This window comes from Canis aureus, chromosome 20 (assembly GCF_053574225.1).
Source record: "Canis aureus isolate CA01 chromosome 20, VMU_Caureus_v.1.0, whole genome shotgun sequence".
Taxonomy (NCBI): domain Eukaryota; kingdom Metazoa; phylum Chordata; class Mammalia; order Carnivora; family Canidae; genus Canis; species Canis aureus.
The window spans coordinates 52,443,519-52,468,443 of NC_135630.1; the positions used below are offsets into that span (position 1 = coordinate 52,443,519).

The 24,925-nt window shown below is 39.3% G+C and overlaps 1 protein-coding gene and 1 long non-coding RNA gene across 3 annotated transcripts in view; one reads left to right on the forward strand and one right to left on the reverse strand.

The window, feature by feature from the left end:
• Nucleotides 1-3,686, forward strand: part of ARHGAP15 (Rho GTPase activating protein 15) — a 608,201-nt gene extending 604,515 nt beyond the window's left edge. For both annotated transcript variants that reach the window (XM_077861593.1, XM_077861595.1), the window contains one exon: nt 3,323-3,686. In XM_077861593.1, coding sequence (XP_077717719.1) covers nt 3,323-3,506 — 184 coding nt within the window. In that variant the 3' untranslated portion in view covers nt 3,507-3,686. The remainder of the gene's footprint in view (nt 1-3,322) is intronic.
• LOC144291801 (uncharacterized) overlaps nt 1-24,925 on the reverse strand; it is a 129,955-nt gene that overhangs the window by 34,224 nt on the left and 70,806 nt on the right. The gene's annotated exons all lie outside the window — the stretch shown is intronic.

Consider the following 24,925-nt stretch of genomic DNA (forward strand, 5'->3'; position numbering starts at 1 on the left):
CAAGCTGTTAGGGAAATTTAACCTGCGGTAATGTAAATATAACAAGAATACAAAAAACTCTGTTGTTTAATAAAATCTACTGATAACAAGATTATTTTAAAGCACTCATAAGTTAAAGCCGGTTTTATTAAAGTCAAGTAGAAAGTGTGCAGAGAAATGGACAGAAAGGATACAAGTTTGCGATGGAATGAATGCTCCACATTCACACATGCATAAGAGCACAAAATGAACATTTGTCCACAGGAAATTTAGGAAACCGATGCATTGGCAGAAATCCATTACAAGAGTCCTCTTGCATAACCCACTGGCTGAGATAGAGAAATCTTTCCCCGAGGTGGAGTCTGACTTGCAGTTCTAGCCTCCTACTCTCCATCCTATTTAAACTCTGTCTCAGTGTCCTCCTCTAGATTTGATCCTACTCTGGATTCAAAGACCAGGCCTTTGGCTGAGAAGGAAGAACATGAAGAGCTTGGGGAAAACTGAAAACTAGTCTAGCCCCATTTCGGCCTTCATCCATCCCCCCTCATGGCCCACATCCTATACGCCGTTGCTTACTGGGATGCCCTGGAAAGCTGAGGGCCCCCTCCCCTTACCCAAGTTTCTCCAGATGCTACAGATCTCTTCCACCTCTACCCTTGTGTCCTCCTGACAGCCCCGAGCGCTCTCTCCAATAGTCAGCTCTTGGGTGTCCCTGGATTTCTAGCTCCCCCTTTTTGAGTTTGATGCAGTTCTGTCTCCTGGGATTTCACTGTCCTGCTACTAACTGAAATTACAGCTGTTATTGAATAAGAAAATCCATCTTCAATCCTCAATTAATCTTCACATCATCCCCTCCCTTTGCAGTCTCCCTGGAACCGGTCCTAATCTTCTTCTACCCTGTTGGCCAAGAGGCCTTATATCTTCACTCTTTCATTACATTTTTGCTTCTATTTCTACCTTCTCCGTGCCCTATTACCTCTGCGCCCTGTTCTCTGCTAGAAAAATCTTGTCAACTTAGATCTTTGCTAGCTCTAGATGAAGTTGTTAAAGCAACTTTTACCTAATAGGTACTCTAGTGATTAGTTATGTTTTCTTTTTTCTTTCTCTATTTGCCTTAGCAAGCTTTTTTTTTTTTTTAATTGTGATGGAGTCAATGAAGGAGTACACAAAAAGGTCTTACTTTAAAACCAAAAAAGAAAACTCTGTTTTTCCTTCACAGTGAATCTTACTAATGACTTCTATAATAAGAGGCTCTGGGAAAGGCTCAAGAGAGATCTTAAGCAGAGGTCAACAGGTGTATTAAAGAGAAGCAAAGTCTCACTCACTCCATTGGCCCCAACTCCGGGTTAAGAGAATGTTTAAGTCATTCTGCAGAGTTGGTAAATGCAGTAGCAAAGTGGCAGAGTTTCTTATATTTCAAAGGAAACGTTAAACTTGAAGTCTCTGATAACTCATTGATGCCCTAAAATATGAGGACCCCTTCTAGAATGTAGCTAAGACAACAGTGCTCACAGCTCTGCCTGCAAAATAAAGCAGATAAAAGCTCTGCCTGCAAAATAAAGCAGATAAAAAGTGAAAAACAGGAGACAGAAATCTTGAATATTCAGTCAAAATTTGAGTCCTTTTGCACACAATAAATCTATTCGAATCAGGCTGTCAATCACAATTCTACAGTAAGGAATACAAATTCAGACCTTCTATGGAAGGATCTTATGATCTCGTGGAAGTTGGCAGAATGAAAAACCAGCCAGTAACGAAGGGTAGGAGTCCTAGCCCACACCACGGCAATGATGCTTCCAAAGGCACCGAAACCAGACTGCCTGGGTTTGCACCTCAGCTCCGTGTGACAGCAAGCACTTCACTTCTCTCTCACCCTCAGTCTTCTCACTTGTAAAACAGGCTTAATAACAGAAGCCACCTTGTGGAATGACTATGCGGATTAAGTCAGATAATACCATTGCTTAGAACAATACTTTTTTTTTTTTTAATGTTGATTAGGTCAAGGGCATTTGCTGGCTGTAAACTTGTGCAGTGGAGAATCCTAAATCCATGGCTTTGGTCCTTAGTTTCATTCAGGAGACAGAAGGCATGGCTTCTTGGTAACAGAAATGGTACTTCAAAGACCTGGGTTTGTGAAAAGATGGAAATAAAGCAAGTCTTCCTGCCTCCTCTGAGAGCGGATCAAACATAGGGTCCTCTCGAGTCCAGCATTCCAATGTTCCACCATAGGCTCTGAGATGGAGACCCTCTGCCTTGCAGTGACGTTCCTTTGCCTCACTTTATTCTCCACACTCATGGTTCCCTTGCGTTGGGATGTCTGGTGATGTGCGAGTTTAGTGTTCTCAGCACCCTGTCCTTCCATATGCTAACCCTATTTCCTCAACATCACTCAAACCTCACCTTCCTAATGTTGATATAAAATTAAGTAGCCTTCAAAGGTAAGAATAAGCATCACTGTTTAAAAGTCTCAGTATTTAGAATGGGGTTTTATTTTCCTTTTAAGAGTCCTGTATTGAAACAGGCGAAGCGTTAACCATTAATAAAACCACATCCTAATGTGTCATTGGTATTCCAGCTCCCCGCTACAGTCCTCACACAAGCAAACATGTCTTCGATTCCAATGGGACTCTTTTCCTGTGCAAATTCTACAGGATTCTGTATTTTACTGAGGTGTGAGCTCAACGCGATGTCCAAAATGAGTGGAGACACTTAGAATTTGGCATACACCTAAGTGTCTCAGAACCTACCTTCTCTACAAAACATCTTGCAGTTAGCATTTGTCAGGAACACTTTTCTCACTCCAATCACTAAAAACTTATTTTCTAAAAATCTATGTCAATTATCATTAACTATACATATATTATTCTATTTATTGTGTTTGGATTCTTACAGATTTGAGGCATGTCACACCTGATTCCTCCATTGACTATAAACATTTCGAAGGCCAAATCTTGTTAAGTCTCCACAGTAATTTTTGCTGTTTATTTATTTATTCATCCCACATCTTTTGAGCACCCACAACATCCGGGTACTACAGGGATAAAAAGCCGGACAAGACAGTGAATCCCTCTCCCCAAAGTCATCAGTTCTTTTTTCATACAATAAAGCATGAAGAGTAGAAGATTTTCAAATGTCATGGTAGTTGCAGTTTTTCTAGAAGTAGAAAAATGTCTTGCCTGTGTTGCATTCTCCGTTTTGCCAAAGCCAATCACTGCCCTTACTGTCTTTCTTTAAATTGAAAGAAAGAAAAAAGAATTCAAGAACACAGAATTTTATACATCCAAAGTAGCCACAATTTTGCTTCAAACTCATAGAATCTTCTCTCTTTCCCATCCCTCTCCAGGATTGTGGCCAAAGCCTCCAAGAACCTCATGTCCACTCAAAGCCTAGGGATTGTATTTGGACCTACCCTTCTGCGAGCTCAAGATGAAATGGGGAACATGGCGGTACATATGGTTTACCAAAACCAGATAGCTGAGCTCATGCTGAGTGAGTACAATAAGATCTTCGGCTCAGAGGAAGACTGACAGGCAAGACAAGTGACTGAATATGTTCACATCTGTCTCGATGCCTAATATTTTTACATTTCTGTAAACATATTTCTGAAATATTTTTTTCCTTTCAAGCGACAGATGCCTCATTTTGTGAAAACTTAATGATAATTTTGTGTTTAAGTTCCAAACATTTGAATAAAATAGTTGACAATATTTGCCTATATGTGTTCTACATTAACCCCTTCATTGCTATTCCTTCGAGCATTTCTAGGCATTCATTATGCGTGCTCCACACTAGAAAATAGTGTGCAGAGCACCACGCATATCCAAAAGACAGTTTCAAAACTGCTCCTAGGCGTTGGGTGTGGAATCGTGTCAGTGTGAGTGTTGTCAATATGGGTATGCGGGCACACAGGTGAGCCTTATCACTACCCTGGCTGCCTCGCGCATGTCCCCATGCTCTTACTTGTACATGAATAGAACCAAAAGAGGGAAGAAGTCAGAAACTAATCATTTTTATATAGCACAAAAAAGATCAGGTTCTCCACTAAAATAGATGTTATTTCATCTTTCAGGAGCATTTTTGCGTGTGCAAATATAAAATACAGCCCGGTTATCCTCAATGCTAGTTGGTGAAATTCACAAATGCAACATGTTGAGTGGCAATTTTTCTGAAGAGAAAAAAAGAGAGTTCAAATCATTTACCATTGAAGATTACGCGCACACACACACACACATATGTAAAATACACACGCACACATACATATACACTATTTGTAGTCCCAGAAACATACTGTCTTATAAATTAGAAGCAAAATTAGTGTCCTGGAATTTTGATCTTTATATCATACAGGAATTGCATGACTGCTCATTTTTAATGTTAGCATCCATTTTGAATCTTCATCAAACTGTAGATCTTCCTCTGCCCTGGCTATGTCATTTTAAGTAGAATTTTTATTATGCTTCTGAGGATGCTTTATTGGTGAATTACATTAAATCCATCTAGAAAGAACTTTCTAAAAAGCCTTTTTTTTTTTCATATGCCCTAAGGATTACTTGACTAGACTTGGATTGCTTTATCCATGGTTAGTTCCAGTTGTCATGGATAAACAAAGGAGTAACTGTCTAGAATTTTTCAAACATTGTTTTATTTTTGAAAAGTATGTTCTAGCTGAACACATCTCATACCTGGTTTTGTGAAAGTATTCTGCTGATAAAAATGTAGACTTCTGTCTGACAGTTTTTTAATCAAATTCAAAAGGAATAAATAAAATTAATCCAGTGCAATGAAGAGTAAGTTTAGTTATCGATTTGTTCGTAAAGTGAAAAATAAAGCATGTAAATAAAATGTGTGAAGCATGGATTCAAAAGCAAACACTCTGAGCCGTAATGAGCTCAAAGGCATAGGCTCCCTACGTAGATGGGGTATGATACAGGGAGAGAGTATGCTCAAGAGATAGCCGGATGTGAAGGCAGCTCCATGTAGGCTAAAAGAAGTTACCTTGCCCCTCTTGAATGTCTTCATCTTGGCAATGGTGCCAGTAAGTCGGCTCATGGCCAAGAACAGAGAAGCAACCGCAATAAATGCTGAAGAGTAGTTTCATCAAGTGGGACGTATACACACACCACAAAGCCAAGGCAAGTCACACGAGGCAGAAGCACGAACCAGTGGGCAGAACTAGCCCACTGGTAACAGTGGACTAATAGGTTTGCCAGCCTCAAGCTCTTCTATGTAAAGTTGTGCTTACGCCTTTCAGAAAAACACGGAGATCTGAAACAAGAGTTGCTGACATTCTATTTCAAGTCCTCTTATTTCCATGACATTCCATATTTTGATTTACATCTTCTCCAAGATCTTAACTACTTCCCTTTCTGAAGGGGGGAGAGTGGGTTTAGTGGTCCCCACGTTTAAATCGTACCCCTTCCTGTGTCCATCTTCAAAGTTATCCTGGGAGCATCAGCCAGAAAGAAATAGCACTAATGGCCAAAGAGAAGTGGCACTACCTGCTTCGAGCAGGGACTCATAGCCCCACGTCTCTGCTGCTTTCCAGATTTATAATCTTCAAAAGCACCAGCTTCTTGATTTTCCATCTGATGGGATTTAGCCTGATTCAAACCCCAGCTGTGTCCTGTTCCTGGTTGCTAAGGGCATTGAATCAGAGACTGTGTTTCCTCTCAGGGACAATACCATTCCGCAGTACTGAGTCAAAGCACCCATCAGAGGATCCGATGGCATAAAAAGGGTGACAGCAAAGGGTCATTAGATTCCCGAACATTCCAAAGACAGTTTAATGATGGTCATATCAACTGTTCCAAGTTTTAAAGCCAAGAATGTACGTATATTAGGTTGACCCACTAAGGGGTTAGATTTTATAAAACTGATAAATATTCTTCACCAAGAAGACATTTAAAAAATGAGCACTTCTTGATCATCTCATTGGAGTCAAGTACAAGTCTAGGCAGTAGCAATACAAATATAAAATAAGGCAAATTCCCACCTTTTGTAAGGTCCATAGTCCAATAAGAGAGAAAATCATCTAAAGATTAATTTAGGATCAAGCACTTCAGCCACCTTAATAACCATGCTGCCCCAGGGTTCGGCACCTATACACAGAGATGCTCAAAAAGCATTTTGAATGAGTGAACAAGCAGAAGCTAGTACAGAAATATTAACAAAGTTCAGTGGTTGACAGAGAACCAAATAACAAATTGTGCCTGGGGTGAGTCAAGTAAAGTTTCACTGGAACGGTAACCTTTTTAATCTAATTTTGACCAGTGAATAAGATTAACCAAAGAAAGCCATAGAAAACCTTTGTTTCTTTAAAAAAAAAAAAAATCTGTAAGGGTAACTGGTATTTTCTCCTGCCTGTGTTTATATGTATATTTGTATGTGTGCCTGTGTGTGCTTTTAAACATTTTCCATCACGCAATGATAATCTTATATCTTTAGGAGCATTTCCATATTGTGATGACTAAATATTTTAAGAAATTATAACTTAGTCTGTAGAATGGGAACACAAGTCCAAAATAGTGTCCCTGGAAAAGGAAGCTAGTTGGTACATCTCACTTCAGCATGGATTTACCTACCCAGGCTGTGAAAGATTGCTCCTCTTTCACACTAATACAAAAAACTTTGCGGAGGCGGTATTTATTTTGTCCTATATGTTGGGGGTGTGACTTTACTTAGTGTGTGCCACATGACAGGATCACCATGCCACAGCTAGTAATTGAAAGCCATATGATGGTTCTCTCTATCCAATTAGAAAACAAAGGATCCAATTAAGAAAAATTAGAAAAGCTGTTAAAAAGGAACAATCACTTGCCAATGCTGCTGTCCTTACAGTTTAACACAGCTAGAAATTGACCTGTACTTCTCTTTTCCACATTTATTTTCGTGAATTATAAGTTAATCACCCTGTCAATTCCTAATTAAAAGGCCCTGTAAAGATTTTCATCCAAAAGGACTGTCACTAAGCGTTCTGGGTCAAATTGCTCTGTTGTCAAAAATAAGAAATAAAACCAAAATAATATCAACACTCTCCTTGGGAAACTCCAATCTTCATACCAAACAACAAAGACTTTCTTCAAACATAATAATCACGTTCAATTTTTTCAATTAAAATGTTTCATCTTATCTTTAGAAAATAGGTGGATTTTTTGTTCTCTTTCTTTAGACCAAGGGTTGCAAACCTAAATGTTACTAGGGCCAGGCGTGGAATATGAAAGAGTAAAGAAGAGCAGGCTTAAGGCATTATGAAGTGGTAGTGGCTGGGGAAAACTCCAGCTCAACTCCTGGCTAAAAGGGTCGGCTTCTCCTCAGCTCTAGCCGACGTTGCTTATGTGGGAATATGGACACGGTGTTGTCAGAACTTCAGATCTTTCATGACAAGCCAGAAATTCAGGAACTTATGTGAAACCTGATTTTTAAGGGCATCTCACAAAACACATCTAAGCAGACTTAGCCCGAGGTTCTCCATTTTTGCAAACTCCATGTTAAGCCTTCCCATGTTGCAAAGCCTGCTTTCCAGAAAAACTTTAGAGCATGAGCACACGGTGGAGATATGTAAATGAGCCAGAGCAATGTGTAAGAGAAGAAAATGAAAAAAAGAGAGAAAGAGGGATGAGCAGACTAAACACTTAGGAGAATTTGCTTTTTAGGTGCTGAGCAAATTATTTACTCTCTTTGGGTCTCAGTTTTCCAATCTGTAAAATAGAACTTGCTATAGCTTGCCTCTTAAGACTGTCTAATGGAATCCTGTGATGGAGGTGAAATAGGTAACATAGCACGAAACCCCAAGTTGTCCCTAACGGAAGCACATGATAGATCCCCAGCTTACTGGCCAACAGTTAGCTTTAGGAACTTCTAAAGACAATGAGAAGAGGGGCACCTGGGTGGCTGTCAGTTAAGCATCTGCCTTCAGCTCAGGTCATGATCCCAAGATCCTGGGATTGAGCCCTGCATCAGGCTCTTGCTCAGTGGGGAATCTGCCTCTGCCCCTCCCTCTCCATCTGCATCGCCCTGCCCACCTCATGACCTCTCTCATGCTCTTTCTCTCTCTCTCAAATAAATAAATTCTTTTTTAAAAAAAAGAGGTTTAAAGACAATGAGAAGGTTGAGATCAGATGCTGAAAAGCCTTGAATGCCCTACCAAGAGGTAGTCTATTAAGTCTCTAGTCAGTTTTGAGATCTAAAGGTTGTTTAGCAGGAAAATGACTTTCTCAGACCTGTAAAGATTCTGCTGGCACTTGATGGGGAGAGTTTGAAGAAGGGAGATAGAAAATTATTGCAGCAGGACTACTAATGCAGGTCTGAGTTCAGACAGAGGCAGCCGACACGGTAATCAACATTATGGAGCATCATCTAACCGGGCTTCTGAGCTTCACCTACCATCTCTTCATTATGGTTGCCAAGTGCAGATCACCATTTGTTACTACACAGAACTCCGATAGCAGGGCCATGCCCAGCTGAGTTATAGGGTAGGGGGTGATCCTGGTAATCTGACTATGATTTGTCATTTGATAGTAACTACCTTGAGATATTTTGACCAAGTCATACCCGAGTCACTTGAGTATGTGACCTGCTTCCAGAGGGATCAGAAGGTCATTTCTATCTTACCTAGCTCTGATTTCTCCTTCCTTTCTTTTGGAGCAATATTGCTCCTTTGGCCACTCCCAGGGACCACAAAGAGAAATTGGTTCTGGGGAGTCTAATTATGATTAGCTAACATTGATTGAGTCCTTGTTACGTGCCAGGAACTGTATATATACATATATATATGCATGTATGTATGTCTCTATATTAATCTTCAGAGCTCTATGGAGGGAGGTATAATTATTATCCCTGGTTTATATTTGAGGAAATTGAGGGGCAGAATAATGAAGTTATCCAACTTCATGCACTTAGTAAGTGTCAGGTTAGTATTTGAATCTAAATAATATGGCTCCAGAGGCCCCTGCCTTAAATTAACTGCTGTACCATATGCTCACTCCATTAAGAAAAGGAACTGAAGAAACGTAAGCACATAAACACCCTAAATATTTACACTCCTTATGGGGGTACCTGGTCCCCCTTTTGTTACAACACCTGATGAGAGTTTCACTCTCATACTAATTTTCACAAAAGGACAAGAAAGATATCATGAACTTCCTCAAAGAAATCCAGAGAACCTTTGTTGTTATGGCAAAACGTCATTCACGCTATTGCAATTATACTTTTAATATTTACATACCATTTCATCTTCCTACATGCTTTATGGACACTGGGCTTAGCATTTTACTACATTTACACCTGTTTAAAAGTAGCTGTTTGTGGGGCACCTGGGTGGTCAATGATTAAGCGTCTACCTTCCAGTGCAGGGTGTGATCCTAGAGTCCTGGGAGAGGGTCCTACAGCGGCCTCCTTGCAGGGAACCTGCTTCTCCCTCTGCCTGTGTCTCTGCCTTTCTCTCTCTCTGTATCTCTCATGAATAAATAAATAAAAATCTTTAAAAAATAATAAAAGTACCTGTTTGAGAAATTAAAAAATAAAATAAAAAATAAAAGTACCTGTTTGGGTGGCTTCTACTCTACGTTACATCGTGTTGTCCTGTGTTGGATCATTCATATTTGTCTACGTCCTTTTATCATCCATGATATCATACTCCCTATTATTGTCTTGAAATTCAATCTGGACCTTTAGAGGTCCCGTGCAAGATGAAAACCATGAGTCCCCAACAGTCTGCTTCTTAACCATACTTGAAAAAGAGGCAGGCATCAAGACACGCTGTGCCTCTTGCTGCCGGAGAGTGATCCTGAATCATCCAAATGATAAGAATACACTGAACATCTTGTACAAAAAGATGACAATTTCTGTAGTAGTGTTGTCAAAATGAAAATGTCTAGCTGTCTTGGTGAGAGACCTGACAATACATGCACACACACACACACACACACATGCTCTCTCTCACACACACACGTACACCCTTTATAGACTTATCCAGCTGAGTGTTGTTATCTTATACTTGAAACGAAGCATGTAGCATCCACGACATTCTTAAGCAATCATCTGGGTTCCATAGAACATTCCCCATTCAATCAGGAGAGTGCCAGGAAAGCAGTGAGGGAGAGTGGTGACACTAGCTCATAGTTGCTGCTCAGTCTACACTTGTTGGATGAGTGAACCAAGACGAACACCCAGAAACATAAGCAACATTAAATACAAATAGGATCCACCATCGGGTTTCCTATCAACTAGTCACAGCAAGTTCCATGTAGTCTCATATCACTGGAGTTTGTACTAATTCCTATCCCCACAATAAAAGGTCATCAAACAGATACCCCTTCAGGAAACTCTCTTGAAGTCTAAGTCCCCAAGAAATCCTTCTATCTTATTGTTCAGCAGCAGAGAGGTGGTGAGATTCACTAACCTAACTCATGCAAGTCTAACAGCAAATTCTGACGACCTGGCTTCAGATCTGGAAAAGTCCAAGCATCTGTGACACGCAGCAGCATCTCCCACTCACCTTCCCCGCGCTGTTGAATATAAGGTTTATGTTAGATAAATTCTGTAGAGCATAGGATTTCTGACCAATATATGAAACTCGCAAAAGCCAAGAAATCTGGCAAATACAAAGCATTGGCCTGAAAAATCCTCACTTTCCTCTGGCACCAGCTAAGCTGACAGGTTTACTTGAAACACACACACACTCACATTTGAAGAGCAGGACTTGCGCTAACCATTCTCACATCACTAGCAAAATGTGTTCTAAGTCCATATTGTGAAGCATACTTGAGGACGTGTGGATTTTTCCACATCATTTGGTGACATTTTACACAGTTTAATTTCTGCTCTTTATTGCTAGACCCTACCTTTTTTTTTTTTCCCTTGCGAAACATTCCACCAATGGGATTTCCTTCAGCATTTTAACCCTGGGCTCAGACTCTTTCCTCTCCTTCAACATCTATCTGTGTTGCTGCTGCACAGTTTTGCCACGATGTGTCAAATTGGAGCTCCCCTGGTCGAAAGGAAGAGGACAGAGGTGTTGAGCTGCTGGGGGGAGAGACACAGGTCATGGAGGGAGGGCCAGCCTGTGGCTCTGATGGGAAGCCCAGAACTGCCACCAGAGGCCAGCATGGACAGCTCCAGGATGTCCCCTTCCTCCGTCTCTGCAAAAGCCCAGGTGAAAGGCAGCTTTTAAGCTGGAAGGGGTGAAGAATACAATTGAAGCCAAAATTGGTTCGGGCTCACCATTTTTCTAGCTATCAGTTCTGAGGTCACAGTCACTAAAACTGGAAACTTAAAAATGACTTCAAAAAGGCAAACGCTAACTAGATTTCACACTGGATTTCATCTTACTTGGCATTACAGAAAGAATGCAGGTATTAAATAGACTGTTTCCTGTATACAATAAGGTTAATTAGTAGTGAGGGATGGAAAATCAGTGTAGACATAACTCTTTTCGACAGGTATCAAAAATAATCCCCAGATCCCTCCAGACCCCAGCTGCATTGAAAGAGGAGCAATATAAAGGATTCTTTAAGCACAGAATTTTCCAACATTCTCCAGGTGTCCTGTGCTCCAGGGACACAGGCCCCGAGACCCTGAGCGCACTGCCTTGGCGTGCCCTTCCTTTGCTCTAACTGAGGGCACAGCCACTGATGCTGAATTTTGAGGTGCCGCCTGCAGGCCGCCCAGCCTGAGCGCCCAGGAGTGCAAACAGAGAGACAGGAGAACAAAAAGCATATATTGCGGCCTGAACGGGACTTCCCTAAGCTCCTTATCAATAAGGTTAATAAGGGTCTATGCAATTTACTGATCACGAAGATGGAGCAACCCTCCTCTCACTCCCCATCTCCACCTCGGCGCTGGCTTTTAACGCTTTTCACAGCCAATCCCATAAAAGCCCCTTTGCCCGCACCCCAGAGACTAGACTCCAGTTCACTGTCCTGGCCTCTCTGAAATCTGTGGTCTGTTATTACACTTCTACCTGCCCCAGTTAAGCAGATTAACAGTTATTTCCTAGAATGTGATCTATGAGGCTCTTTGTAATTGAAGCTGGAGTACTCAGATATTTCTTGGGGGAAAAAAAAAAAGAAAAAGAAAAGAAATGTATTTCTGAAAAACGAGGTCCTTTTTTCTCTTGGTTTAATTTTGTTAGCCTCAATCGTATGCATGATATAAAAAAAAAATCCCAAACTTCTATCTCCTCTATAAAATACATGTCATATCAAAAAGGTGACAAGAGGGGGGAAAAGTAATTAGTGAGTTCACAGAGTTCAGTAGAAAAGTTAAAATGGAGTAACACATTACTTTTTATGTTAAGATTTCACAAGACAAATCTTGCCTGTGTTTTAATTGCATGTGACCCTGGCAGTCCTACTCTGAAATGAAGTGCCGTAAAATTAAAGATGACAGACGCTCAAAACAAGTCTTGTGATCTTGATTAGACTACAAAGACCACACTCTCTCTCTGCTGCAACTCAGATATCATGGACTGTTTTATTTGGGGAATTGCTTCATTAATGCCTTCTTTGACTAGACATGTTTATTATTAAAAAAAATACTGAATATGGTGATATCTTGCATAGCTAAATAATTCCAAAAAAGCAAGTTATAAATGAGGAGTGTTTAAATAACACTAAGACCTAATATTTTTATAAATACATATATATGTATGCATATATACGTAAGTGTGGGGGCTGTAGATGTGTATGTACACAGTATACATCTGTCTTTGATGTATATCTTACCTATTCTAACCTAAAAATCTCTATTATAGCCTGAGAAGCAGAGCAATTTAATCTGTCATATTTCCTTATAGCCATATTAAGTTTCTCAGGCCAAGAGAATGTACGGAACGATTCATTACCCTATAAAAACTATTATTTCTGAGAAGCACTTCTTGAAATTTTAAACTTTCTCATAGTCTGAGAAGAGAACTGGATTTGACTTAATTTTTCAAAATTGTTGCTAAATCATTCTATCTAAATGATATAAGACATAGAATAGATGGTTTTAAACCCCATTTCTTCCTTGTTTAAAAAAGAAAGAAAAGAAAGAAAAAAGGAAAGAAAGAAAGAAAGAAAGAAAGAAAGAAAGAGAAGAAAGAAAGAAGAAAGAAAGAAAGAAAGAAAGAAAGAAAGAAAGAAGAAAGAAGAAAGAAAGAAAGAAAGAAAAAGAAAGAAAGAAAGAAAGAAAGAAAGAAAGAAAGAAAGAAAGAAAGAAAGAAGCGAAAAACAAGGAGCTAGGGAGCAAGTCTTTATTGTATTATATTTTAAGTGTGTGTCCCCTGCATGTCCATCACGCAGGCCAGATGAAGGACCTCCTTAAGTCCCTTAAGGCTTCTAGGTCAGGTCTCCCTTCATATCCTGAGTAGCTCAGATTATTATTCATCTGTAGGATCACTTACATTCTAAATTTCTATGATTTTATTATTTTGTCCCATTTTAAGAGCACTATTTTCACTTTGTAGATTTCATTTTAGGAAGCAAAAGGACTTGTGCTGGTTATGGATGTTACGATGAACAGGGATATATGGATTCAAGCTGGAATCAAAGTTGGGAATCTGGTTTCTAGAGTTCATTCTTTTTATTGAGTATCTGTGATTCCAGGAAAGTCTCTATACACATCTGTTTCAATTTCTTTAAATGTAAAATACATATAGCTATTTTCCCCCTATCTAACAGCCAGGGCTATTGAGAAAAAGAAAATTTGATAACTTATATAAAACCTCTTTGAAAAGCATAAGACATAAGGCTTCCAAATCAGTAGTATTTTTAGTACAATTATTCTATCAATGGTCTTCAGTGTACACAATAGGCTTTTTCATTTACAAGCCAAGTGATCCTTTAACTTAAATACTGTGTCTTCAAACAGCCTACGTATTTGCTTTTAAAATGAAATCTTTATCCCTGCTGAGGTTCTCAACACTGTCAAATAACCTCAGGTGTGGTATATGTTGTGTTTCTCACAGGAAAAGACTGTATTCACCAGAAGAACCCAGGATTATGAACATCAAAAAGTGTTTATTAGAATCTAATGGAGCACACCATTGAAAAATTATGTCATGCTAAGAGTTGTATCTACTTCTCATCTTTTAATCTCCTTCTGTCTCTGTGTTTCTCTCTGTGTGTGCCTCTCTGTCTTTTTTTTTTTTTTTTTTTTCTATCTCTGTGCTTCTTTGTCTCTCTTTATTTCTGGTCCCCATGCTTACACCCAGGGCAAGAATTCTAACCAAGGATTTACAGTTTCCTGGACCCCTGAGCTTTGGCAGATAGGTGAACCTTTGGAGCTTTCATGATAGGTTGTTCATGCCTTTTTCTGGAATTGAAGGCTGAAGCGTTCATTACATTCTCAAGGAGGTCTGCAATTAGAAATTACTGCTCTAGATTAATTTCCCAGCCTATTAATATGACTATCCTGTGTCTGAATTAAACCTCAGATGGGTCACTTTCAACTGAATCCCGAGCTCTCCCAGCGCCTGAGGAGTCTTCATGGCTTTCTGTCTCACTGCCTGGAAGGACAAGCTGGTCCAAGGAGTGAAATATAGATCCAACAAAATCAATTAGTCCACATCAAAAAAAAAAAAATGATGATTCAATCCTTAGAGGAACTCCCACATTTAAAATTGATGAAAATAGTCTTTAGGGGCATCCATGAAATTAAGATACTGTGCCTGTTACTCAGTGGTGGATGTTTAGTATTTTAAGAATAAATCCAATAGTAATATAAACAGTCTATTCTCACAATGCTCACATTTAAACTGTGCCAGACACATGTCCTGTGCCTGCATGGTACTTCTACACCATTAGCTGCCACAAATCAAAGGGAATGTCATTGCTTTTAATAGGATTACATAGAACTCAGTAACAAGCAGGAAGACTAGCTTTAGACTGAGTAACTGGCCAGTAATTTGGATGTTTAACTAAATGATTGGCTGCCAAATTGACAGGTCATCCACACTGAACTAGCCACTATTCCATGAATTTTCATGACCAGGATCACAATGGTTCATTTGCATGTGTGAAATTCTGCTGTGAAGCTGGCTTTTGAACTGGCTAGCTCAGCCAAAGATGGGTTTCACAGTGCCACGCATTGGTGCCCTAGAAATACCATCACATCACATGAGGGTAGCATAGATCTTTCCAAAGCCTTCTATTTACACACAATCTGTAGCTAACCAGGCCAATCAACAAAAATGGTAATGACTGGAATGTAAAGAATTCAGGAGAAAACTAGAACATTAGAAAATTAATATTAGCACCAAAAATAAGCATTTGGATGAGGAGACAGAGGTTTAAAGTCTTTAGATTAGACCTCAAGAAAAGTTTTGGATTTGCATGGACCTATTGCTAAGGGTAACTTCTGACCCAGTGGGCATTTGGGGAACATTGAGGCATCATCGACAGGATTATTAACAAATGGCTGTTATGTATAATGCGATGGGACAGACATGAGGACAACAAACACAGGCCCCATGAATCAAAGCCTTTCCCTAAGGGATTTAAGATCTAGCCACAGGTGCAAAGACATGAAGCAAAACAAAAATCAAAATAACCCTCACGTGCCAATTATCCTGTAATAAGACTAAAATGGCAGTGATGTAATGAATATTTCAAAGGTGAGGAAATGTAAGCTTTAGAGAGGTTTTGTCATTGCTCAAAGAGGTCAATATTAAAAAGATAAGTCTAAAGCATATTTAATTCAACATGTAATAGAAAAACAGTGCAAATATGTAGTACTATAAAATTGAATAACTAAGCAAGGGAATGTTTATATGATGAGATATTATGAAGACTTTTAGAATCTGTTGTACATGAATGAATACTATTGACAAGAGAAATTTTGCTAAGAGAAAAATAGGTTATGAAATCACAGGTATAGTTGTTATATATACTGTAATAGGGATACACACACAATAGAATATCAACAGTGATTCTCCTTGTTGTGAGATTATCAGTAATTAATTTTCTTGCATTTTTCTTGCCTGGCATATCCCCAAGTTTTTGCTTTGAGCATTTGTTACTTTCATAATTAGAAAAGGCTCAAATACAATTTATATATATATATATATATATATATATATTAATCGAAAACTACATATGGTCATTGTAGTTACACATAATAAGATCTGAGGAATTTCAAATGATATCATGTTAAACAAGGGCCTGAAGAAATCAAGACAGACGCCAGCCAAGATCAAGATGGCCATGGCTCCTGACATAAAGGTAGATCAAGAAGAAAGGCATCAAGGCAAGGATGTAATATGAGCAAAATCCCATCTTTCCCATGGCAAGATGCATTGGGGAAATAAGATAATAAGATAAATAATAAAAAGATACTGTTTGGCTACAGTAGAGAATTCCAATGAAGGAGGGGTCACCGGGATAACTGACCTTACATCTTTTGTGGATCATCTTTTTAAAAGTGGAATTAAATAAAACTTAGATGCCCTTACGTGATCACATTTCTAGGACACAAAAGCATAGAGCACCAGACGTGTCCTTTGGCTTAGACACCTGGCCCACTAGCCAACTTCACAGTGGAATTTCACACATGAGAAAATAGGTAAGGGCCAAATTTTGGAAGCCCTGATATGCCAAGCAAGCAAGTTGGACTTTATCCTGTGGGCAGTGGGGAACCTCTGAAGTTTTAAGGAAGGAGGTAATGAGAGCAAAAACGTTTTAGTAAAATTCATGTGACAGCACTGGGGAGTGAATTGGAAGGGAAACAATTACATGTGTCTTTTCATATGGTTCTTTACATTTTTTTTTCTGTGAATATCCTATCTTCCTCAATTAGGATTATAAACTCCTTGAAAAAAAAAAAAACTATGTCTTATTTTTCTTTGTAGATCTGACACTTCTGAGCAATAGAGGAAGCATTAAGCACTTGTTAAAGGCAGCAGCTTTGGATTCAGAGAGTCTTCTGTGGGACTCAGCTCCTTAAGGAAGTAATCTGACCTCCCTCAGCCTCAGTGTGCTCACCTGCAAAATGGGATCAATAATACCCACTTCATTGGTCTGTGGTGCGGATTAAGTGAGATTATGAAATTGAGTGTGCAAAGCCCTGGCAGTGGAAGTGTGCACTAATTGGCCATTGTCATACCAAAAAAAGTCATCATACCAAAAAAGCTAGTAAGGCAAGTTTGTCGGTGAAGATAATGATGTTGATTGAGACTCTAAGTTAGACACTAAGTGGAAGAGTGTGAGTCAAATCTTAACTTAGAAGCCGATCATTCTATGGTCAAGGCTGGGGACTGGAAAGATTCACAGGGCAAAGACGGAGCCCCCTCAACATAAAACATACAGAACCCAGCAAGATTGATGATTTTAGCCAAAATGAGTCTTGAGCACATTAAAAAGAGATAGCTGGTTGGCACGGGCGGCTTGCTACAATAATAAGTGGTACCTGTGAGAGGAATGGCCACATCCCCATCCACAAGAATAAACAATGATGCCTGGCAGCACCTCATCCAAAGAAACCTTCCCATTGAGTTTCTGCTAACTGATACTATTACAATGTGACTTGACTTCACTGTGTCCTTTACATGTAGTTAGAAATGCACAGGATAACTCTGGAGAAGCCCGTTGTTCCAAAAGACAGGAAGGCCACCAAAGTAGAAGTAATCTTCTCAAAAAGACACAGGAGCCAACCTGAAGAGACTCCTTTTGGCCTAAGTTGGGATAACTTAAGAACCAAAATGTACAATAATTGCAATGGATTGGAAGGTCTCAAATATAGTTTTTAAAGATATTTATTCATTCATTCATTCATTCATTCATTCAGTTTAGAAAGAGAGTGCACGTGTGAGCAGGAGGAGGAGCAGAGGGAAAGTGAGAAGGACAAGCAGACTCCAATGCTGGGCTGGATCCCATGACCTGAGTCCAAACCATGAGTCAGTTGCTCAACCGACTGAGACACCCAGGCACCCTGCAAGTATAGTTTTTAAAATCTAAGTAATAATACTAACTGAGGAAACAAAACTTCATTGCTTACCGAAAAAAGGACACTTAGAGAACAAAGATTCTGAAAATTGATGTGTAAAGAAAACAAAGTATTTATATAAATAAATATGTGTATTCATATAAATGTAATACATATGAATCTGACTCTTTTATATGAGTAGTATTTTAGCCTAACCAAATAGTTGATGAATAAAAATTTTTATAGAAAAATTCCAACTGAAAAATGCAGGAGGCAAATTAGACACATACACAAAAGTAAATGTATAGTATTAAAAAAAGCCCCAAATATTCGTTGCCTAGTTTTAACAAGTACCAACATTTTTCTAATCTTATTTAATCTATTTGTCTACTTTTTGCCTGAATATTTTGAAGTAAATTCCAGACATCATTTCATTTCGACTGTAAATTAAAAATTAAAAACAAACATTAAACGCTGCTATTTCACTGTTTATAACATCTAGAATTTACACGAAAGGTAAAATAAAATTATATCAGATAAAAGAGATTTTTTACTAATTATCCCACCCTACTATCCAGTCAACTCAAAGAACAAGTGAGAAGTATAAAAGATAAATCAGTTTTCATGGGCAAGTTTAGGGAAGGGTACGGTGGCTGACCGCTGCTCTTGAAATGGATTTGGTACCTAAAGAAGCAATAGAGACAGTCAGACATTATTCTAATGGACCAAAGTTAACAGGACCAGGTACATTTTAACTTATTTAGCAATAAAGAGGAGCCTTATTTACCTTTCTAAGTTAATCTGAGGCCTGAGAATATTCCTGCAATCCCCACTACAAGGTAATAAATGAAGAAATAAAAAAGAGGTCACAAAGGAGACATCTTTAAGATCAGAAATTTTCCTTCATATAACCTAATCTCTCCTTTCCCCTTAGATGAGTTATTTAAAACTTCTACAAGTAAATCCACTCCCAGGTGAGCACAAACTGACTTCTAGACTCCCCTCTATACCCATGAAATTGACTTTCTGTTATCATTTAAATTCTTCAAAATCCCAGGGGAAGTTTCAAAAACACCTGTGGTGTTACAGTCGCTGTGTTTATCACTGTCGTTCTGGCCACCACACATGTGTTTTAAAGGCTCAAGGTTGACATTCCAATGAATTGAACGAAATGCTGCCTCTGAAGTAAATGAGAGAAAACATGCATCTAAACACGTTAATATAAATTTTTAGTTTTCCATTGATTCAAGTTCACAAATTTCATTTCTCAACTTAAAAATGTCTCTCTTATCATTTCAGTATCATGACTACAACTTAAAAAAAATCCTTTCTTGCCTATTTTTATTTATCCCTAAATTATATTCTTTATCTGCCTTCATTACAGAAACATCTATTCCAGATCAGCGCTGAAAGACAAAATACTATCTACATACTTCCAGAAAAAGCAATTTGACACATTTCTTAGTATCCTGATAGTATCCAACCTGATGGTCTGAGTACCAGAATTATAACAGAAAGAGAGAAAAGGCAGCAACATATCTGCTTTAAGACACATAGAAAGATCATTTCCCTTAAAATATTTTCCTTATTTTTATGATACTATGCCTGAAATTCACATGCAGTCACCATGTGGGGCTAAATAAGAAAGACCTTTAGAAAGAAAAATGTATTACTTGTTACAGTCAGTGTATTGGCCATTGTACATCAATTAACACAGTGGTCCAGATTTTCTTTCCAACCAGGAAGCAATAAAGCTGATTCATCTTTATGGGAATGGTGGACCAGTGGAAGACACTGGGAGTGGTACCTACGAGGGCTCTGGAGGGTGGGCTCTGGTACCCCAGACCAACAGAAAACCCAGTACTGTGGCAGACAGGTGAGGTAAGGGCCAGGGCTCCACCTGGGGGATGGAGGTCCAAACATAAGCCACTCACTCAACAAATTTGTAGCAAAACACTGCTCTAGACACTTTGGGGGAGAAAAAAATGAAAAGGATCCCAAGAAAAATAAATCTTGACTACTTCATCCTTGATTCGTCCTTGGTCAACTCAAATTCAAATTTTTGTGAGTACGACCTTAATATTACTTATTTGTACTTCATATTTTCTTCACTTCCACTTAATACCTTTTGCCCAACTCTTTTAAGATACACGTGTGTGTGTGTGTGTGTGTGTGTGTGTGTAAATAAAATGAAATTTTGACTCTATTTATACCCTATTTTTCCTCCAGTTTGTAGCAAGGATGCTCAATACTAAAAAATATGACTACCGGTCTCTTAGAGTTAAAGCACAGTTAAGTTTAAAAATGTCTTTCATGAAAGGTATAGATCATTGCCCAGATATGTTAGTAAAAGGGAAAGCAGCTTTTACATCCAAAGCAAAGTCTGAACTGAAAAATCGAGAAATTAAAGGCGCATTTGGTGGTCAAAGAGCCATAAGCAAAATTACGGAATAGAAAATCCACAAGCCTTGGTTCAAATAAACATGACTTTGACTTCCACCTCTGTCATCTACTGGCTGTGGGGCCTGGCACAAGTTGCCCCAAAGTCTTAGTTTTCTCACCTGTAAAGCAGGGGTGATAATATCCACTTTGAAGAGTTGCTGTGAACTTGATGAGATAGTGCATAGAGAGTTCCTAACTCACAGTGTGCCCCCAGTAAATGACATGTGTTGGTTTTGCCCCTCTTGTGTCAGGGGAGAGAAAGAAAAAAAAAAACAACTCTGGAAGAACAGAGGAGAAATATTTGCATTAGTGCACAGATGTTTTCGCTCCTATTTTCACATTCTGCACCACTTCAGTCTGACCCAAAAACACAGACGCTGGCCAGAAGGGAGCCCACCCAAGAATCATAAAGATAGAAGCCAAATTAAATTAGTTCACCCCTGATTTAAATATAAGGACATTATATTTTATGAATCAATTCCTTAAGTTCCCCTCAGACCACAGGTATATAAAGCCCTTAACTAAGTTTCTTTTAATGTTTAAAGTACAGCAATTATAAAGAAAAATATAATAAACATGCATCAACCCACTCCCCGGCAGAACGTTAGCACTTTGTCAAATTTGCTTCAGACTTTTTAAATAAAAGAAATGAAACTTTGCAGCTAAAACTGAAGTCTCTTTTGTTCCTGCTTGAATCCCATTCTCTTCCCATCTCACAAGTAACCATTATAATGAATATGTCGTGGCTCCTTCCAGAAAAGCAATGTTTTCTACTTTTACCACATAAGTTGCATGCATAAACAATATATGCATTATGCAGTTTTGTATTTTTATACATAGATATTCTAGGTAGCATTGTGAAACTTACTTTTTCACTTCCATTTTGTTTTTAAGATCTGGGCATGCCCGTGCGGCACGCTGGTACTTATAGTTCACTCATATTAAATGCTGTAAAGTAATTAATTTTTAAAACCAAGAGAATTCTGCTTAAAGAAGGAAAAATTAAACCCAGTACTTTTCATCAGGCTCCTCAGGACATGCAATAACCATTCCAGAATTACTTCTGTTCTCTGCCCTCTTGTAGGCAGGTCTCATTTTACCTGTGATTACCTCAGGGGTATTACTAATTATGACTCATTAATTCATTCAACCTATATTTATTTCAAGCCTTGGTGGAAAGACACTATTTTAGGTAATGAGGATACAGAAGAAATTAAACCAGTTGTTAAAGAGTCCCCCCGCCCCCTCAAGTAGCTTATAGTCTACTGGAAGAGATGGACAATGTACAATCAGATAAATAAACAAAATAATCTCAGCTTGTGATAACTTCTCTCAGAAGATGAAGACAATGATACTGTAAGGATAAGAGGAGAGCTCATGTCAGGCTCCATACTCAGTGAGAAGTCTGCTTGAGATTCTTTCCCTCTGCCCCTAGCCCTGCCCCACCCCACCCTCAAATGATAAATCTTAAAAAAGAAAAGAAAATGCCGTCCCAAACTTTAGTTTCTAAAAAAACAACAACAACAACAACAACAAAAAAAAAACACTTAAACTAAAGAGAAGTGGTGGTGAGAGATCAACCTTAGATGGAGTGCTCAAAGAAGGCTCTGTTAAGGAGTGATTAGAGTTGAATGGAAATCTTAGGAACAAACGAGAAGGACGCAACAGGCGATGAGACCAAGGATGAGCTTTCCGCCGAAAGGCAACAAAAAGTGCAGAGACCCGCTCATTCACTTATTCACTTAGTTTATGATGCAGAAAAGACAGCAATGCCTGGGAATGTAGTGAAACAAGGGGCAAATGTTATGTAATGATGCCAAAGAGGAAGGATGAAGTTTTGCGGGGAATTATAAGGCAGGTCTTGGTCTAAGCGATACTGCAGCCCAGGATCATTCTCATCAAGGCAGCTACATGATCTGATTTGGAGGTTTCACTGGTCATTTTAGCCTCCGGGTGGAGAATGGATTAGGAGAATGGAAGAATGGAAGCTGTGAGACCCACCAGAGCACTCAACCAGGAGACCAAACAAGAGATAATGATGGCATGGGCAAAGATGGTGAGTAGTGGGGATGGGAAAGAAATGAAGAGATTTGAAATATCTTTTGGAGATATAATCAGAAAGACACGTTGGTGAATGGACCTTAGAGGACAATGAAGAGGGAGTAATCAAAGAGGACTCCTAGATAGAAGATGCTGGGTGTCAGTTCCATTATTGAAATGAAGAACATTGGGGAAAAATTAGCTTAGTTAAGGGAAAATCAAGAATTCCGTTTTAAACGGTTAGTTTGAGATGACTAGACGCCAATACATATCCATGGGGACATCACGAGGAGTCAGTAAGCATTTGGACGTCCTGGGCGAAGTTAGTATCGGAGATATAAAAATAAGTGTGTAGGCATTATTTAAAGCCATGGAACTAGATGAGGTCACTTGGCTAGAGAAAACTGATGAAGATAAAATGGTCCAAACAGATCCTGGGAGGCTCCAACATTCAGAAAAGGAATAAGGGAAAAGGAGTCATTGAAAAAAAGACTGAGAAAGAGTAACCAAAAAGGTAAGCAGAATCCCTGGGAAGTCTTGTATCAAGGAAATTAAAGAAGGATGTGTTTCATGACAAAGATATTTTTAATGGAGTGGAGAAGATGAGATCCAGACCGAGGAGCGCAAAGAGTGAACAGGAGGTAAAGATGGATGTGGACAAAAAAGTGCACAGTAGGTAATTTTCAGAGAAATTTTGCTTTGAGAGGCTACAGGCACATGAGGCACTAGAAGGGACTGTGTGCTCATTAGAGCTTTTTCTTAATGTGAAAAGGGAAACTGGTGATGCAGGGGGGAGAACTGTAGAAATTAAGTCCTCAGGAAGGCAGCAGGAGAGATATATCCACTTGTGTGTATATATGTATAAATATACAAACATTATATATTTTTTCTTCCATGATCACAAGAAGGAAGGCATATGGGTGTACATATAGTTGGGTTTGCATGTGGAGTGGTGGGAACCTAAGGAAGTCTATCTCTAATTGCTTCCATTTTTCCAATGGCTATTTAGGCAGAGTCATCAGCTAGGAATTAGGGGGTAGGAAGAGCATGTAGTATATTTTAAGCAAGAAAAAATGAAGGGATGTTTTTAAGGGAATGGTAATAGAAGTCTTTACAGAAGTCTATCAGTGTTGAGTACAAGGTCCACGAAGGCAAGGAGTTTTGTTTCATTCATTCACTGCTCTACCTCTGTGGTCCCGAGCGGAGTGTATACTCCATAAAAAATTTGTTGGATAAACAAATAAGTAAATGAATGAATGAATGAATGACTAAACAAGGAGGAGGGAGGATTAACCTCTGATTTGCTTCAGGGTTGACATTGCCATCCTAGTATAATGGAGAAGACAGGAGCAATCCGGTTGAGAGAGGTTCTTTGTATCTAACAGGTTTCTAAACTGGGTAAAGGTAAAGGAGAAAGGGTGATTTATTTGGTCAGTGAACTGGTGCTTTAAAAATTACCTCCCTAAGAGTAATTCATCAAATGAGCTGAAACATAGGAGATGACGGGCAGAGAATGACTAAATTGACTTTGAAGATGATATAGTTGAGGGACCCCTGGGTGCCTCAGTGCTTTAGCACCCACCTTCAGCCCAGAGCATGATCCTGGAGACCCGGGATCAAGTCCCATGTCGGGCTCCCTGCATGGAGTCTGCTTCTCCCTCTGCCTGTGTCTCTGCCTCTCTCTGTGTGTGTCTCTCATGAATAAATAAATAAAATCTTTTTTTTTTTAAATAAAGAAGATGATATAGTTGCTGTTGATGGAAAGGTCACAGATGAATCTATGGATGAAACCAGGTGAGAAAATGATTATGAGGAACAAGCAAGAAGGTCAAGAAAGTAACAGGCCAGTGGAAAATGGGTGCCCTATGTTATTAAAAGTCTGTGCAAATTGTTATGGGAATGGGAGGGGAGAAGGAAGGCAATGGGGCAAGAGTGGCAGAGGATTAGGAGGGGTCTCGGGTGGCACAAGCAAATGGCTTAACCTTCAAAAATATACCTTCAGAGGTGCGTGGGTGGTGCAGTCATTTGAGTACCCAACCCTTGGTTTCTGCTCAGGCAGTGATCTCAGGGTTCTGGGATCAAACCCCGAGTCAGGCTTCATGCTCAGTGCAGAGTCTGCTTGAGATTCTCTCCCTTTCTCCTCTGCCCCTGCTCCCCCTCACATGCACACATATGTGTTCTCTCTCTCTCTCTCTCTCTCTCTCTCTCTTTCGCTCTCTTGCAAATAAACAAGTAAATCTTTAAAAATATATATATGACCTTCGGGAAAGAGGGATAGCAGTGCTCTAAAAGTGGTAAAGGAGAGCAAAGAGAACATATCCCCCGTCTGTTGGTCCTGAGTTGGGTGAAGTTGGAGAGAAAAAGGTCTGTACTTGAGAGAATCGCAGGGGAAGCATCCTCAAGGAAGCCCGGGTTTGGTTAAGGCAAGGAGGCAAAGAGCACGTTCTGAGGAAAGACCGCCGCTGCAGGGAACACTGCTGTCACCTATTTGAAGCTCCAGTCACACAGCAAAACAGTATGGGGAAGGCCAGGCTGCTCTTACATCAGAAATGAGCAGAATTGAACA